We start from the raw sequence: 17,618 nt of genomic DNA, 5'->3' as shown, positions 1-17,618 counted from the left end.
GCTCAGCAATACACTTTGGAATTTGACTACTGTGGAAGCAGATTGAGTCATGAAGTTCTTTGCTGTTTTTTTAGGCACTTTAAAGTTATATTGACAATTTCTGTTTTTCTAGGTTGATTTTGTCAGGGCAGACCTGCAATACAAAATTCTTACTGTTAACTGATGTTAGAATATTTCACTGCAATTCCTTATGTCTATCCATGCTTTTTCAAGCCGGTGACTCTGTGCAATGGAGAGCTGTCATTTTTCTCTTCTATTGATAGGTTCAATGATAAGGGTGTTGTTTGTATCTTTTAAGCCTGTGTCCTTGTTCTGGAATATTTTGAGTTACTGTTGTCTTGGAAACTGACTTCTCTAAAGGTTAGCATAAAGTTAGTATACAGATTATTTTTATCCTGTTCCTTTCCAATTGTTGTCGTCTTCCTGGTTTATTCTACTTTTCTAAGATCCAAAGCCTTTTCTTCTTCTGATTTATGCTCCCTAAAAAAAAATTACTGTTGAGATGTTGCAGAAAATAGCATTCTAGTGTTCGAGGCTATTGTATGTAAATGAAACCAAATATAAATTAAAAAACTATAGGCAGGAAGCTGCCTACAGAACGTTACATTTTTTTTCTTGAGTGTATAAATTTTAGAAGCAACATTGCTATCTTATTGCTGAGATGGTGACTCTTTTAGAGTTAGAGGAATTATATAAACTTTGGTAACTGTGTGACACTGGGTGCTGGTTTACTTTCCTGGAGACCAACCTCCAGTAGCTTGAAATCAAATAAAGAAAAGAAGTAAGATACATATGATTAGAAGTTAGTCTAATAGTGTAGCCTGTATTTTAAGGTTTATACTAAACTTAGCAAAGTAATTCTATGCTTCTTGTCTACACTTCTCCTGCTGGGAGAAATTGAAAACATAAAGGTTACTCTTGCACTGAAAAAACACTTAGTGCATGCAGTTTTAACTAAATCAAGGTTGGAGCAGTTTATCGATTCATTAATGACTTTAATTAGCCAGCAATCAATGAACTGTATTCAGGATCAGTACCAGTAATAGAAAGCGTAAACACCAACATCTAACATTTAAGAAATGTTAATAAACACATATAAGCATTTAAATACCTTTCTGTAATGAAACACATTGAAGTTTCAGCAGTACTTTCTAGTCCTAAGGCTGAGGGGTTCCCTACTTGCACTTACCCCTCTGAAGGCTTGGGTACTCTTGTGAATGCGTACTTATGCTGCTCCCTACAATACACATGTGAGAAAGTGCCCGCAGATTCACATATGTGTGTGCCTTGGGTGCGAGTCTGTGTGTGCTACAACCCATTCTGCCAACCTGCTGTCTGGATGCTCTGCCTGTTCTTGGCAGTTGCTGACAGAGTGACTTTTGCCTGCATCAAACCAAGCTTTGCTGCTCTTTCTTCTTCAAGAGCTTTTCTGCCATATTTTGCAATTCTCATTTATTTAGACTGGTGTTTCCTCCGAACAGTCACTTAGTATTTCCTCAGCTTCTGTATAATAGCAGCACAATCGTTTGTGGGTTAATAAGACTTCTTCCTTAACATGAATAGCTTGGTGCTAATACTATACAGGTCTGTGAACTTAAGCATACCCATATCCAAGCTTAGCCTAAGGATGGGAGATTTGGAGTTCTTTATGCTGCAGAAGAGAGGTTCTTATCGTGGTCTTTCAGTAGCTGAAGGGAATTTGTAACAAAGATGAAGAGAGGAGAAGAGACACCTATATTAACATGAGATACCTAAAGTAACGTGGTATGAGGTAATGATTTTAAGTTTTAAGGTAGATTTATCTTAGAATAGCCTGGGTTGAAAAAGACCTTAATGAATCATCTAGTTTAAACTCTCCTTCTTTGTGCAGAGTCGCCAACTACCAGACCAGGCTGCCCAGAGCCACATCCAGCCTGGCCTTGAATGCCTCCAGGGATGGGGCATCCACAACCTCCTTGGGCAACCTGTTCCAGTGTGTCACCACCGTCTGCGTGAAAAACTTCCTCCTCATATCTAACCTAAACCTCCCCTGTCTTAGTTTTAAATCATTCTCTCCTGTCCTATCACTATCCCCCCTCGTAAGCAGTTATTCTCCCTCCTGTTTATACGCTCCTTTCAAACACTGGAAGGCTATAATGAGGTCTTCCTGTGATTCTCTTTTTGCTCAGGCATAAAATAAGTTGCTTATCCAGGCCATTTCCCAAGGCTGGACCATTTAGGCACCCTCATGGTAATGAAGTAGAATATACCCAGTTATTATATATCCAGAGAGGTAGATTCAAGAAAGCAACTGGGTTGGTATTTCAGTTTGGATTAATGCACCTTGGTGCCAGCTTTGGGATCCCTTTCTGCATCTTAGCCTCAGTAACAGAAGAGAGACAGGATGATCCAACAGTTAATACACACAACTGAGAGGCAGTTTTCTAGTTAGTTATGTGAGCACGGATCTAGATCCCTCACTCGAGATGTGTGTTGTACACTAAATATTTTTACAGATATCTGTTCAGTCTTTGTTACTCAGCTATCATTGGATAAGCAGTCTTGTGTTTCTTGAAACCCTTACTAGTATTATTCACTGTTGTCAGTGTACCTGTCTTAATAGAAGTGTGACAGTATTTTCACAGTGAAATTCTAATTTCCACAGTTGAGATCAGAGCCACTCAGTAATTTTTGGCCACCTTCAGTGCATAAGCCCTTAAATATTTTCTTGTTGTGATGATGTTGTGATGAACTGTACAGCAAAGCAAATTGACAGTAAGTTTGGTGTTTGTTGGGACCTTTGAAGTAACCTGAAGATCTCAATAGGGTTGGGGCCTATAAGTTGACTACCCGGAACTCACTAATTTTAACTAATTTTAACTATTTGTTATTGGATATGTTACCTGCTTTTCTCATTTGCATGTGTTTCCTTGACATTCAATTACTGTGCTGGAAGCTGTGGTGTGCTTTTTCTCCGTATGGTCCATTGTGGGCCTCTCAGGTTTTCACACGTATTTGATCAGCTCCAATCAAACAACAAATGAAGATGTAAGTTCATAGTTTCTACATACATGTTTTTATGTAGTAGTAAGATGATTAAAATTCATTGTGTGGTTTACTTCTGTATTTCTTAGAGCAGTCACGGGTGCATAGTTTTGTAAATGCCAAAGTAGGAAAGAAGGAATAAAATTGGACACATTTGATTTGAAATATCAAAAAAGCTATTTTGGACTGTAGCTGTGGCTTAAAGATGTTCTGCTTATACGGTGTGTCCGCTATGATCTACATCCACAGGACCTGTATATTGAAAAGGGAAAATACAGAAGAGAGAAGACAAAGAAACAAGAATTATTTCGTACATTTTAAGTCAATAGAAAATTTATCTGGAGTCCTAAATACCATTTGACTAGAAAATTTATTGCTGTAAAAAATTTCAGAGTATGATGAATTCTCAAAACAAAATTTTCATCTTTTATCATATTTTTTTCTAGTTTCTTTGCCACTCTGAGGTCTAAAGCCTCTGGTGAGGAGTATGTCATTAACTCAAAACTCAAAGGTCATAGAATTATAGAGTGGCCTGGGTTGAAAAGGACCATAATGATCATGTAGTTCCAACCCCCTCCTCCCCCGCAACAATATGCAGGGCTGGCAACCACTAGAACAGGCTGCCCAGAGCCACATCAACTTTCTCATTTCTACTTGTTTTGCTTTGTGCATGGTTTTCTGTTGTTTTGGTGTAAAACTGTATTTAGCCATGTAAAGGCTTTTGTATGTCTTTCAGTAACAAACAAGTGGGAGATAGGAAATGAATGAAAGGGGAAAATAAAGCTAGTTAGCTAACGCTAGAAAACGTTGGAATTTAGCAGATATTCTAACAAATTACTGCAAGATTAAAATGATCATTTTCTGTTGTAACTTTTTAATAGGTATTTTTTAATATAAAAGTAGTATCTTAGAGATTGTCAAATATGTGCTTTGTCATTATTTAAGGCAACAGTTGCAATTATAAACTGGGAAAACCACTTACAAAACAGGAAAAACTTACTGATGAGGCTTGGAATGTGCTTCTGTAAGTGTTCAAACAAGAAGCCCTCACATCTCTTTTGGATTGTTAAAAGTCAAATAGCAGGGAACTGCAGCAGTATAACACAAATTAAGGCACACATTTTCAGCTGAATACAGTAAGGCATTTATTTAGTCAGGCTCTCAAGCACCTTACAAACAGCAAAATAAGGTTGCCTAAAAAAAAAAAGACCCATAGTATGGGCTAAAAGGCAGTTATGACTGCAATTGCTTTAATGACTGCAATTGCTCCATAAATTGCAATTTTAGAGCCATTTGTGGGCTTTAAGGGAAAATAATGCTATGTGGACAGCTTGGAAGTTGCCCAAGAGTATGGGAAACAAGTGCTTTATTGCTGGCTATAATGGTATGTTGCAATTGAACTTCTTCTGTGGAACAGGCTGTAATACCTGTAAAATTTAGCTTTGACCATCATGCAAGAGAATGTTTAGAGCTGATATTCCTACTGTGGTTCTATTTGCCCTTTGAGATTTTTGACTATCTAAATCTATGGAGGTAGATCTTGTGCTTACTTGTAAGTTTGTAGTTTCCAGCTTTCATAATGGCCCAAAGCTGTTAGGGAAGTGCAGTCTTGGGATTTCTCTGGTCTACTTCTGTGAGCAGCATGCTGCTGTTTTGGGAACCCTTAATTTGCCTCAATCATTTTCTGTATTGAATTACATCTGATGCAGCTTGTTCCTATCTCTTCAGATTAAAGGATCGTGGTCAAATAAAAGAGGTAAAGAAAACTATAATCCATACAGTTATGGCAACATCTTTACTAATTGCTGTGCTGCACTCTGCGGGCCCCTCTCTCCAAGGTAAGAGTATCAGAAGTATTGTTAATGTAAGTGAAGGCACGATGCTGATCGATTGGAAAAATATTCTTTCAGATTTCTTGAGTTTACTCAACAAATAATGTTTTGTTGTCTTCTAAAAGCATGAATTGAGTAGCAAGTTAGTAAACTGTCGTCAAACTAATTTAGTGATTGGATCCTCTAGAATATGTGGATTTAAGGTTGATTTCTGAAATTAAAATAGAATTATTATTCACTGAAGCTTTATCACTGCAGTTAAAAAAACTGCTGCCAGTAAAAAAATATTTGTAATTAAATGTTGCATGATGAGCTATTGGAAGATAATCAAACTCTTACTTATCTAACACATATGACCTGAGTCTGTGAGATAAATGTATCTGGATCTTTAATTCTGTAAGTAGTTTGATAATTGTTTGTCTCTGAGCTCTTTAAATGGACAAGAATTTTTCTTTTCTTGTGCTACTTTTAGCATACACAAGATAAAGACAATTTTGGTTCCTTTACACCAAAGTAGTTCTAGAAAAAGCTTACTGGCTTCATTTCTGACACTTGCATATTTCATTTTACAACTCCACAATATTCTTATTTTCAGGGTTAGATACAGTTCTTCATCTTGATTTAAAATGAGAAAGAGCTAAGACTAGAGGAAGAATAACAGGCACCAAAAAGGGCACCATTTTCATCTAACTTCAGTGCCCTGTGGTTAGATAGCTGGTATAATATGTGTACAGTGGAGGCCCAGTTCCCCTGGATAAGATAACTTTCATCTTGTAGATTAATTTTGTGGTGATACTTTTCTGTTGAAACTTGTTTGCTTCCTCTGAAATGAGGTAAGATCTGAATCTGAACTATTGAGAAAAGAGTAAATGAGTTTATAGTTCAGCGGCTAAGGTGGTTCTCTGAATGTGGCATTGCTGTCTTCGTTCTTATCAACACCAGAAACTCCTCCACAGAGCAGCAGGAGGTCAGCAGGAGAGGCTGGCATCTTTTCCTATGAATGAGATAACTGAGTTATGATTTCTTTGTACTAGATTAACACTGCATGGGAAAGAGTAATCTTAAATTTGCTTCTTGACTCTGGTGATGGTACCTAAGGCCATCCCTTCAATCCTGCTGTTCTGTTTGCCATATAAAAACTTGATGCCTTGCTTCCAAATCTTTTGTTTATTTCTACGTAGGATCAAGTATTAAAACCATATAATGTTTCTTAATATTTGAAATAGCTTCTTGGATGGATACAATTTGGCACATGTAATAAACCAAACTGGCACTGACTGTTGTGTTTTCTCAGAGTTTGTATGTTTCTTTCCCAAATTCCATGTGGTAATGTAATGTATTTAGGTGCTGAAGTACATGTAGAGTTTCTGCAGGAAGGTAGTTTGTGACTGATCAGAAATTCACTCACTTCACAATCTAACTTACAGCATTGCATTTTTTTGTACTCTCTTCCTGGTCTGAAATCAAACAAAAAATCTAACACTGTTTCAGAATAAAACTGCTCTGAAATATTTAATCTCAGCTACAGCCCAAGTCACTAGACATTCAGATTTAATCTTCCTTAAATTCCAGTAAGATGCCTTAATAACAACTGCAGCTTAAAGTTCAAAATGGAATGTAGAGTAAGATAATAATTGAACCATTGTTCACTGCCATTAAAGAAAGTGTTTCTCATTTTAAACTCATGCTGGAAAATTCAGAATACATTTTACATGTCCTCAGCAGTAACTTTCAAATCTTACTTACAGCTGTCAACATAGGTCTAAACTAGAGTTCCGATACAATAAATCATATGCTTTTTCTAAGCCAATTTTTGAAGGAGTGCTTTCCACAAGACAGATTTAATTTCAGATGGATTTTCTAAGTGTTGTGAGTGTACTTTAAAAATTTGCTCTGCAGAGTTTCATGAGATCTTAAACTGTTTTATGAGTGGTGGATGCATCATTGACTTTTGAGAGGGGAAATGCCTTAGCTTTTTCTATGCATCTGCTTATCTTTTAAAAGTGAGGCTGTCTTGACTTATGGGGGATTAACAGGTTCCACAAATCAGCAAATAAATCTAGTTCCATGCTGACTTTAGCTCTAAATCTCTCTTTCCTTTTGTTTAGAGGAGGTAATTAGTGAATGAAAGTATTTTTAACTCTTTTTCTTTATTTTGATTGTTCTATAGCTTAATTGACAGAAGAGGATTTATACAACCAGATACGCCGCAATTAGCAGGACCGTCAAATGGCATTACTATGTATGGGGCCACACAATCTCAGAGCAACATGGTAGGAATCATCCCATAGTGTTGTTCATCAAGATTCCTGTGAATGTTTTCCTTCTCCACTTTCGTGTGAACTAATCAAGTAATAACTAACAGGATACAGCTGACACTGGGTGGAATGACTTCTTTATTAACAGTAAAGAAAGAAGAACATTGTAATATATGTTTCACATGGTGTGATAGTTAATGCTTGTGGATTTTGAAAAAGAGAGGCTTTTCTTTGCTCTTGGTTTGTTGAATATACTGGTGTTTGACTTGTACTGTTGACATGTTCTATGTTTTGAACTGGAATATTCAAGTATTGTGGACTTGTTCTGGTTCATTGGTTTCCAGCTGATTGTTATTTGGTGTAGCACTTCCTGTGTATATGTTTCCTTCTTTGCTTGTACACTGCAGTTTCGCATAGACTAATACGTTTTTAAAAGCAAAGATGAACAAAGAGGAGTTTCTAAGGGACAAGTATAATGGAGGGAGAGCAGGAGGACAGTGAGCTTCCAATGGACAAAATATGGCAACTGGATTGTTACAACAAAACTTTAAAACATATTTTGAAACTGTGCCAATAGTTCTTAGTATTATTTTTTTTTGCTGGTAGCAATGATTGTCATAATGGAAGATAGGATATCCAGTGTGAAGAAGTGAATAACTCAGAGATCTTTTTCCAGAGGCAAATGTCTTTACATATGTGCCTGTTTTTGAGTTGTTTTCCACATATCTTGAATTCTAAGATTTTGTCGAAGAAGCTGTGAGTTATGTACTCTCTGCCAACAAAGAGGAGGCCACAAAGCCTTCCACTGTAACTCTGCCCAAACAGATTAGTTCCAGCATTGCCGGAAGCTGGTATAAAATTATTGCTCTAGTTCCTATGCTTTTTCTTCTTAGTAAGTGGAGGATTAGTTGTTCTCCTTTATGAAGAAATGTATTAGAATCATATTAAGTCTAAATTTTCTGTGAGATTCTGTCGTGCAGAACAAGGTAATGCTCCATGGAAATTTTACTCAAAAAAATTTAACCCTGAAAAGGAGGAGTTACTGAAGGAGGGAAAGGAAAGCAATACTCAAAGATAGCCCAAGTTCTTTCAGGGATTGTCTAAACATTCTGACTTTGTGAGGATGTTTCTTACTTATGATCATAAGCCCTGAATAGGTTCTTTGCATTAAACTGTGTTAACATCATAGGAATTAAAGTCACGTTGTTAGAATCCATTGAATGAGATGTTAATGAGGAAATCTTGTATCAGTCTGATAGAAGATTGGCTGAATTTGTCTGCAGAAATGGTGATACCTGTTATAGTATTGCTTTAAGTCAAACAGTTAGCTGTTACGATTCTAATGTATAATATCTGTAAATACACAAATGCATTTCTTCAAGGATTTGAACTCCTTACATCCTAGAACATCTCATTATCTGAGCCAGGACAATTATCAAGGTCACTTTGAAATGTACTGCTTTCATTCCTGAAAACAATCTCACAGAAGAAGCTTTAAATATGTAACAGGGTCATACTTTGTATGGAGGAATCTCTTTGAGACACTGATGCCATTTTATCTCAGTGTATTATTCCTGGTCTGTATCCAAGACCAGTTGGATGCTACTGTCAGCTGGCCATAAGCATTAAAATTTCTCTAGCATTTTGCTGCAAGCTTTTAAAGATCTGATTAGTTTCCTTGTCTCTAGCACTGTTTTTTCTCTTCCCTATTCATAATCTTTCCTTCTTTCCTCAATTGTTTTGGGCACAGAAAATTATAAATTCATTTCCTTCTTGCAGCAGTGCAGTGAGATATAAGTTCTTAACTGTTCTTGCTTCGTGTTTTGCTTTTACTGCGTTCTGAAGTTGTGGACCTTGAACCTTTGTTCTTCTTTCTCTTATTTAATGTCACACAAAGCATCAAACAACAAAACCAGTTTTCCTAATTCAAGGATCTCATCCACATATCAGACTCTCTAAAATAAATTCTAATTCACCTTACTACTAGCTTAGTTGCCTTCAGCCATTTTACTTGGCTTCAAGATTTCCCATTACAATTTAAATATAACAAGATTAACAAAGTAAAACATCATTGTTCTGTTTAAAACTTTTCCCATGAAGTGACTTGTATTGTTTTTCCCAGGGTTACATAACCACCAGTCTCTCTCATCCCAGTATGCAGTCTTAGTTTCTTCAGAAGTTTGGGGGCAGCAGTGCTGGGAATGCCAACCATTTGCTTGGTCTCCTAAAAGCCTGTTGTAATTTTCTGAATGAAAGGCAGTGTAGTACAGTTTATGGTAGAGGACAAACAAGGCACTTGACATTCAATTTATTTTAGAGAAGGAATCACTACAAAATTCTCTACAATTCCTTTTATTCAGAGTTCAGAAGTGAACATCAGAATTTGCTTTGGTGACTGTAGGTTTTCACTGATTGACTGACTTAAGCCCGAGACTGCAGTGGATGTGGAACAGGAGAAGGAAGTTCTTTGTGGAAAGAAAAGATTTTATTATTTTTAATCCATCCGCTGACAAATCTCAGGCAATACACAAAATATTATTCTGCCTTCCCTTCTGGAACATTGCGTATCTCTTGGGAATAAAGGCAGAGACCTACAGTGAAAAATGCATTCTTGGAGCTGAGGCGGGTAGGCCTCAAAAAAGTGTCTGTTTTGAAGGGTGTGTATGTGAAACTGCAGCTTGTATTAGTATACTTTCAGGAAAGGAGAAATAAAACGATATTCCTTGACTTAAAACCATATCCAGATCATATTTGTGGTCCATAAATACTGTTTAAGTAGGCAGAGTTTTAGCCATTTTTATATCACCAGGGATAATTATGCTATTCTAGCAAGTTGACTGTAGGAAATCAGTTATCAGAAGTCTGAAGTGTGTTCTAGTACAGTTTTATAGCAAGAATCCTCTTATTCTTTTATTTTTTTCAAGAATGCATTACATCTTATGTCTATATGGAGTCTTACATTCTAGATGTTATACTAAATCCACAGAATGTGCTAAAATGTCTCTTGCCAATTGATACTGAAGAAAAGAATTAATGACCATTTTCTCTTATGCTTTTACTCTTCTTTTTTTTCCCTCATTCCATCCTCTTCCTCAAATATCTTACCCACTGACTTGTACCTTTATATTTTACCTAATCCAACTAGCTTCTGGTCAATTTTTAAATCTCTCTAGGGTGCTTAATATTTGCTTTCGTTTATTCTAATGCATTCCTAGGAGAGATCATTGTTTCTGCATTTAAGTTAAGAAACACATATCAATCTATGTTTAAACTTGACAGACGCATGTTTTCAGTGCAATACATAATCTCTTAGTCAGGATACCATCTGTGGGGTGCTGTTTTTGTATTTAAAAGTTTTTGTGGTGATTTTGCCTTTTGAGACATGGAGTACTTCATATAAGATCTGCTCTGTTTTTGCTACTGACTGTATTTGGCACAATCTCAGAAAGTCAGGAGTTCTGTTATTATCAGTGCTTCAAAGGACCATTCTATGATTTCTTTTATTTTTTAGGTCTTTATATAGAAAGTGCATTTTATCCTATTCTGTCCTTACTTGCCTGCCTTATGTTAGTAAGATACGAAGCTATACTCTTTTCTTTTCTGAAGGCCAGTACCACATATGATTTTGTTTTCTGAAATATTCCTAGTGCTTTTGATCTCTTTTTCAATATAATTTTAAATGATTCTGGTAAATTCATTAGCTAACTTCTTAATAAACTTATCCACATGACAGGCATGATTGCTAGGAGCTAATGATGTGTAGATCTGATATTTCCATAGTATTTCTCTATTAGAATTTTATTGTTAATTTTCTTAACAAGCTCTTCATTAGTTTCATTGCCCAAGTATTTGTCTTCTCATTCCAAGGTAGTGGAGGGGTTGCATGCAATGCAGCATCTCAACCATTATGAAAACATTTCTTTGTAGGGATTATTTTCTTGGTACTATAGAAAAGTTCTTAATTCTTAAACCCATCAGCTACTATTTCATCATAATCTGTTCTTCTGCAGTATTTAGCTTTTTCTTAAAAGCTGTTTTGATGCTTGGGTTTTAATTCAGGTTTTTTTCCTCTTTAGTTGTCCATTGTAAAGAAGCACAGAATCCATCTCGCTCCATGCACTTTTTTTTTTTTTCCTAAAGAGGAACTTGCTGTGTTTACTTTTACTGTTATGTCTTTAGGAATTCTGTAATGCCTTATTGAAGTGCTACATTTTACTTCTGTCTGCCTTTGTATCAGGACAGGTTCATTTTTTATAAAGATGCTTAGAAAGCTTATTCTCTAGCGTTCTAGGTATCTCTCTGTCAGTGCTCAGGTAGCTGCTTGTTATCCAGACTCCCTTATATCCAATTCTCCATTTCCTCAATGCAAGTTCAGTAGGTAAAGGGTTTGTTTTCTCTTTTATTCTATTACAGTGTATGTGCTGTTTATGATTACCTGTGAAATGTGCAGCAAGTCCTCTCCTGAATGTTCCTAGCTGTATTTCTAGTACTGATTTGCAAAAAGGATTTCAGCTGATCCAGGGAATGTTTACTCTGACTTGTCCCATTGTTCTTTCCCATTCGTTTTTCATATTCTCATTATTAGTGGGTAAATATTATTGCTACCATGATAATACAAAAATCAGCAATGACTGGGGCCCCACTTCGTTCAGAGTTTTACAGGTGTGTTCCCTTGTATATTTACTGTAGTACTGTGATTTTTCATGGCTTCAGACAAAACTTAGGGGCCACCTAGTCTTCAGAACTGCAACCAAGCTGAGCAATATCAGAGCTCATAGACCTGACTTCTTGCAGAGGTTTTGCTCTTAGACTTCCCCCAGTATGTTCTAACCATTCCTGGGCATTCAGTCCATGAGAAGAAGCTGTTAACTAGTCTTGAAGTGAAATCCCTGGAGAAAGGAGTAGCCCTCCCTTTACGTCAGAGCAGTTTCGCTCCGTTGACCACTCTGTTGCACTGCACTTCTTGGTAGTGGAGCTGTCTATTTTCTGCTGTGCTTGTGGCTCGGCTGCTGCACAGTGCCATGGTGCTGGCTGTGGAATCCTACAGCCCTTGTGAACAGTCACACAGCTCCATCCCTCAGCTCTTTGCTCATCTATCATATCTACATAGTACAATATTTCAGCATCTTTTCTGTTCTGCCTGGCACTGTCACTCAGAGTTGTCAGATGTCTGCACTTTTTTTTTGTACTTCATAGATGCTCAGATAATTCAACCTATTTTTCCTTTATCTTTGAGGACTGTAAAAATTCTTTATTGTTACCAGCGTTAGAACAATTTTAACCTAGTTCATTTTAAATTCAAAGTAATTTATCTCTGCATTGGCATTAGAACTGTGAAAACAATGCTGCCATGTACAAGAGATTTGTTAACATGTATGTTTTATGTAGCTTAGGAAAAATGCTGATTTTCTAGAGAAAATTAAGTCTATTGTTTCAGGCAAAGTTGTTTGTATTTATTTGTGAAATAAACTCAGAGTTTTAGATTGTGTCCAATTTGCTTTGGTTAGTGCCTTTTAATGTAAAAGTAAATAGTGATGGCTGAAATTTTCTATGCGTATATATATTGAAATTCTGTACTTGTAGAATTTATTAAACTTGTCCTACGTTTGGAATGTGCTGTTCCTCTGAAACAGTGGAAATCGCAAGTAGAAAATAAAATCAGTAGATCTGAAGTAAGAAGGTACTGGTGGAATAATTTCTATGGTAGATTTTTAACTATTTAGATTTCGGAGCTTGGCTTCTTTCTTTCTTGTGACTTAACAGCTGGTAGATCTTTGCCCGTAGATTTCATTTAGTTAAGAGTCCAATACTGAATCCATGGGGAAAAAATATGCCAGCCCTATAAACAAATCTGATTTCTTTGTTTAGTTTACTTTCAGTCTGCTGTGTAGTATGCGCTGCTTCTATCATATGTTTTTGAGAGCTTCGCTTAATCCATCTACCTAGTAGCTTTTGAAAGCTGGTCACAGCCTTTTTGTTGTACATAAGATGTTTCATGATAATTGCTGCTCATTTAAAACAAACAAACAAACAACATAGTGGGGAAAAAAATAAAGCCTGAAATAATGTGTCTGAGTAAGATCAGAGTGCATGGAAAATGAAGAGATGGACAAGACAGCACCTGAGAAAGTTCTCCAGCATTCTGTTTAATGGAGCTTTATGATGATGCTTTGTCTTTTTGGTGTTGATTCAGTTGAGATGAGGTAGAGTTCAGTAAAAAAGAAAATTAATTCAGACTATACAAAGAGTTCAAGTAAATTACCTCCAGCTATTTTAAGACTGTGAATTTGTATTGCCTCAACATATTAAATAACGATGTGCTTTTGAAGATGTGCTAAAGCTTCACTAAAGCAATAAGTCAGCTGCTAAAATTGTTTGTTTTCAATGTACCCAGTAGCTATAGTTGTTCCTTTATTTAACGTGCTTTTTAGTTACTGTTTTTCAGATAGAATTTTCCAGAGAATTTGTTTGTCCTTTCTGAAGTTTAAAGAGTTGGCTAACAGATTTTTAAGGTCTACATAGGAAGGTTGGTTCAAGGGCTGTAGTTTCATTTAAATGAGCAGAATTGCATAACAGCATATTGATCAAGAATGAGTTATTCACAGTGAATTAGTAATTGAAAGCATGACTTAAAAAGTGCTGAACAATTTTCTCCTCAGAAAGGTACTTAGACAAGTTTTGGCTTTAAGCCTATGAGTAATTTCCCTGAAATTATTTGGGACTGCTTAAATTGTTCAGCTGGAGCTGTTCATCATTATGTAGGGGGAAAAAATTGCCTGCAATTTGTACAAACTCAGTTTACATAACAGCCAGTTCATTTGTCTTTCTGAGAGATCAAGTATGGGATAGTGTAAGGATCAGACTTCTGCCTGTCAAAAAGCGTTTGGTGTCAGGGTCCTGAACTACTTAGCTGTGTTTAAAATATGTGCCTATCTACTGAGACTGAGTAGTCAGCTTGCAAGCTTTTTTAATATGATGGCATGTGCATCCATCATCTTGTAGCATCGGAGGACCTGAAAATATCAGAGGAACCACTCATAGTACTGGTTTTTGTCATATACTAGAGGAAGCAAAAGTCTTTTTATGAGTTTGCATCGCAGTGGCTTACAAAACATGAATGGGAATTTTTTGTGAATTGCTGCAACATCAGTAACAATGATTGGGACTGGTAATATCCTGAACTGATGTTGGATCTGTAATGTCTTTCAGTAATTCGACGTAGATTGAAGGAGTTAGTCATAAAGTAGAACATCTTTCTCTAACAGAATCCTTTAATTAAGAATAAACAGGCATGTCTTACCTCAGGGAATATATATATTGATATTGGTACGTATTCATATAAGCAAGATATTTTATATATGTATATAAAGTTAAAAAAAAAAGAAAAAGGAAAAAATAGAAAAAAATAGAAATAATAAAATATCTTGCTTCCAAATTCTCTTTACTGCAATGACTTTCTAGTGGTATGAATTGCCTGTAGCATTTCTCTTGCACAACAGAATAGCAGTGGGGCAAATGAATTAAGCAGGGTTTTGAAAATCCACAGATGTTATAATTGATGAATTAAAACGTATTGTCTTTAGAAGCTCTCAAAATCATTCCAGTTAATGTTAAATAAATCTAATTTGGCAGTAGGTCTGCTGGCCCCTTAGTGAGCTGAAACACCCGCCTGTATTGTCATCTCAAGGAATGAATGACAATGTTGTATCGACGGTGGTTGGGAACGATGCAGTGCCAAAAGTGTTCCTAGTAATATTCAGTGAACTTAATTGGATTTATATAATGCTGAATTTGTCTCGCTACTGTAGAAGTGCTTGCCAGAAAACTTGTTTGCTAGCTTGATTCATTATATTATGAAAATTAAAGTGATTAAGAAGCAGCCTAAAAATTGTGGAAGTTGTTTTTTTCTGTCAAGTAATATATTGACAGTGCTGCCTTATTTGCACACATCTTCTTGAGTAAGAATATACTTATTAAATTGGAAAATAAAGTGTGATCACAGAGGCTATGCTGATGCCTATATTTACATAAAATCATCGTCAGCATCAAAAAAATGTGTTGCACTTTAGTTCTTACTCATAAAGACCAGTAAAATAAAAGACACTTGTCTACTGTTTATGAACATAGAATAGAGTTTGAATTTAGCCTTTGGACTCCTCTGAACTGCCATGGACGGCCAGCTACTCAAGGGTGAAATGAGTAGAGTGGAAGTGATGTACCTGTCTGCTTCTGTCGCTTCCAACCAGGCAGGTTTGAAGTGTCTTGTGCAGTGAGCTACACAAGGAATGTTCAGCTTGGTTTTCCAAGTGGCCTTAAACAGGTCTAAGAAAATATTTGTATTACAGTACTTACAAAACACTATTTTGGAGATAACGAAAAACCCTTATGTGTTAAGTGGAAATACTTATCATAATTTACTTTGATAATAATCCAAAGCCCTGACTTAGTTATGCATGCAGTGGGGTTTTTGGATGGCTAACCATGGAAAGATACTAATGTCTCTCTTCTTTTCTCTTTACATCCCATCCTTTCCCATACCGTTTGTCCATATTCTCTTTTTTTTGTCTGTTTTGTTTGCCTTATAATTTTACACCTTTCCATTCTGCAGTGTGACCAAGATCAGTGCATTCAGAGCACTAAATTCGTTTTGCAGGCTGCTGCCACACCGCTACTACAGAGTGAGCCCAGCATAAATAGCGAAGAGCTACCTTTACCAGGAAAGACTTCTATCAGTGGGCCTTGTGCAACTCTAACTCTAGGGCAACCAACACCACCATCTTCCATGCCAAATCTCACATCAGACACAGGTTTAACAGACATGATGCCCTTGAAAGAGGAGCATGAAGGTCATCAGTTTCTTACTCCTGAAGAAGCTCCTTCACCCCCTGGGATGCTGCCGAGTGGAAGTCCTATTACACACAGCCATACAATGCACGTCCTGAGTCTAGCCAGCCAGGATTCTTTGCATGAAGACTCAGTACGTGGTCTTGTGAAGCTTAGCTCAGTTTGAACAGCTTCTTTGAACACTGCATCTTTTCTTGGTGTCTATACAAGTCTTTACTTAGCAGGAACGACACCGCAGTACCACTGTAAGACTTTGTAACATGGCTATAACGGAAACTTTATTGCATTATGAAATCTACTACAAAAAAAAAAACAACGTATTTTTTTCAGTGGAGCTATGGCATTTTTTTTTGACCAGGTTGATAATGGATATGCTTTGATGGTGACCACATCTCTTTTTTATGAAAAAACAGAAATGGTCAACATTCTTGTTTCCTGCAGTTTGGGTACAGCGAGTTGGAATTCAGCCTGTAACAAAGACCATGTTCAGTACGAAAGAGAGATTCTTGGATGTAAGTGTCATGCTCTGTGTTCTATGCTCTTGTAATACACACTTGTTAAGGCTTACCACACTTGTGGCCAGAATGGTCTGCACTTACATGTTATGCTACTAATATTTGAGATAGAAAAATTACCATTCCGTTCGTTAATGCAAAAAAAAAAAAAGACTACAGATACGGATTTGCATGCCACGCTACAGTATGTGTTACAGTGGTGTTGGTATTAAGAGGAAGTGCTGCTTTTTTATTTGTGACTTTCAAAGTGCTGTTTCATTTAAAGACAGTGCAACAAACAAATTAATGGACTGTATTGGTTTTGTTTTTTTTTCAATTTATTAAAGTTTATTTTAATTTTTTCAGTGGTGCCTAGAAGATGGAGAGTTACTGATTTGACCATGTTGCATATCATTTAACCTTCTGTTTTAAGTGTTTAGAATGAGATATTGTGTTGTGCCATACTACAAGATTCTTCCACTCCCTAATGTGATACAATTACCTGTGGACCTCCAATAAAATGACATCCTCTATTTCTTGGGCATGTGTACAGTTATCCTTGTACAGTTTTTCTGGGGAAAGATGGGAAGATTATGATTTACTGACATAGTTTGTGAAGGATATAACTGGAATATGTTAATGAAACCAGAGATATGGACTAAGAGCTGCTTATGTTAAGTTTTGCTTCAGCATCTTTCATGGTTTTGCTTAAGATGTGTATTTGTTCCTATCACAAGTCTGTATTCAGAAACAGGAGAGTTTGTGTCTGCTTGGACTACAATTCTATGTTCCTTATGTGGCTAAAGGGTGAGGGGGCTTATGATTAAAGACAGAGAGACAGTGAAGTTATCATACACTGTAGCTACTGCCTGGCCATAATGCTTCAGTTGTTTGTTTTCTAGTATTTTAAATGGAAGTGTTGATTTTGGACCATTCTTTTCTTTGTTTTATGTTTTGTTTGTTTAAGTAAAGAGCAATTAAAAGGTTAAGAAGATTATTTGTTTTGATGATAGCTGAACACAACTTTAAATAAGATGATAGCTGATTGGCTTTAGTACTGTATTTGCTATGCTTTTCAGGATATGGGACCTGCATTCTTCTTTTCCCAGGACAAACTGATTTCAGAATGTAGTTTATCTTAGGCGATTATGGCATTAAAATGTTCA

General features: G+C 36.4%; 1 protein-coding gene across 8 annotated transcripts in view; it reads left to right on the top strand.

The window, feature by feature from the left end:
* ZDHHC14 (zDHHC palmitoyltransferase 14) overlaps positions 1 to 16,985 on the top strand; it is a 113,221-nt gene extending 96,236 nt beyond the window's left edge. For 6 of the 8 annotated variants that reach the window (XM_072331474.1, XM_072331472.1, XM_072331473.1 and 3 more), the window contains 4 exons: positions 2,925 to 3,027; positions 4,753 to 4,862; positions 7,027 to 7,129; positions 15,723 to 16,985. In XM_072331474.1, the coding sequence (XP_072187575.1) occupies positions 2,925 to 3,027; positions 4,753 to 4,862; positions 7,027 to 7,129; positions 15,723 to 16,124 (718 nt within the window). In that variant the 3' untranslated portion in view covers positions 16,125 to 16,985. The remainder of the gene's footprint in view (positions 1 to 2,924; positions 3,028 to 4,752; positions 4,863 to 7,026; positions 7,130 to 15,722) is intronic. The other 2 variants (XM_072331475.1, XM_072331476.1) reach the window with 1 other exon arrangement.
* Positions 16,986 to 17,618: the final 633 nt, after the last annotated feature.

This window comes from Excalfactoria chinensis, chromosome 3 (assembly GCF_039878825.1).
Source record: "Excalfactoria chinensis isolate bCotChi1 chromosome 3, bCotChi1.hap2, whole genome shotgun sequence".
Classification (NCBI taxonomy): domain Eukaryota; kingdom Metazoa; phylum Chordata; class Aves; order Galliformes; family Phasianidae; genus Excalfactoria; species Excalfactoria chinensis.
This window is presented reverse-complemented; position numbering and strand designations above follow the sequence as displayed.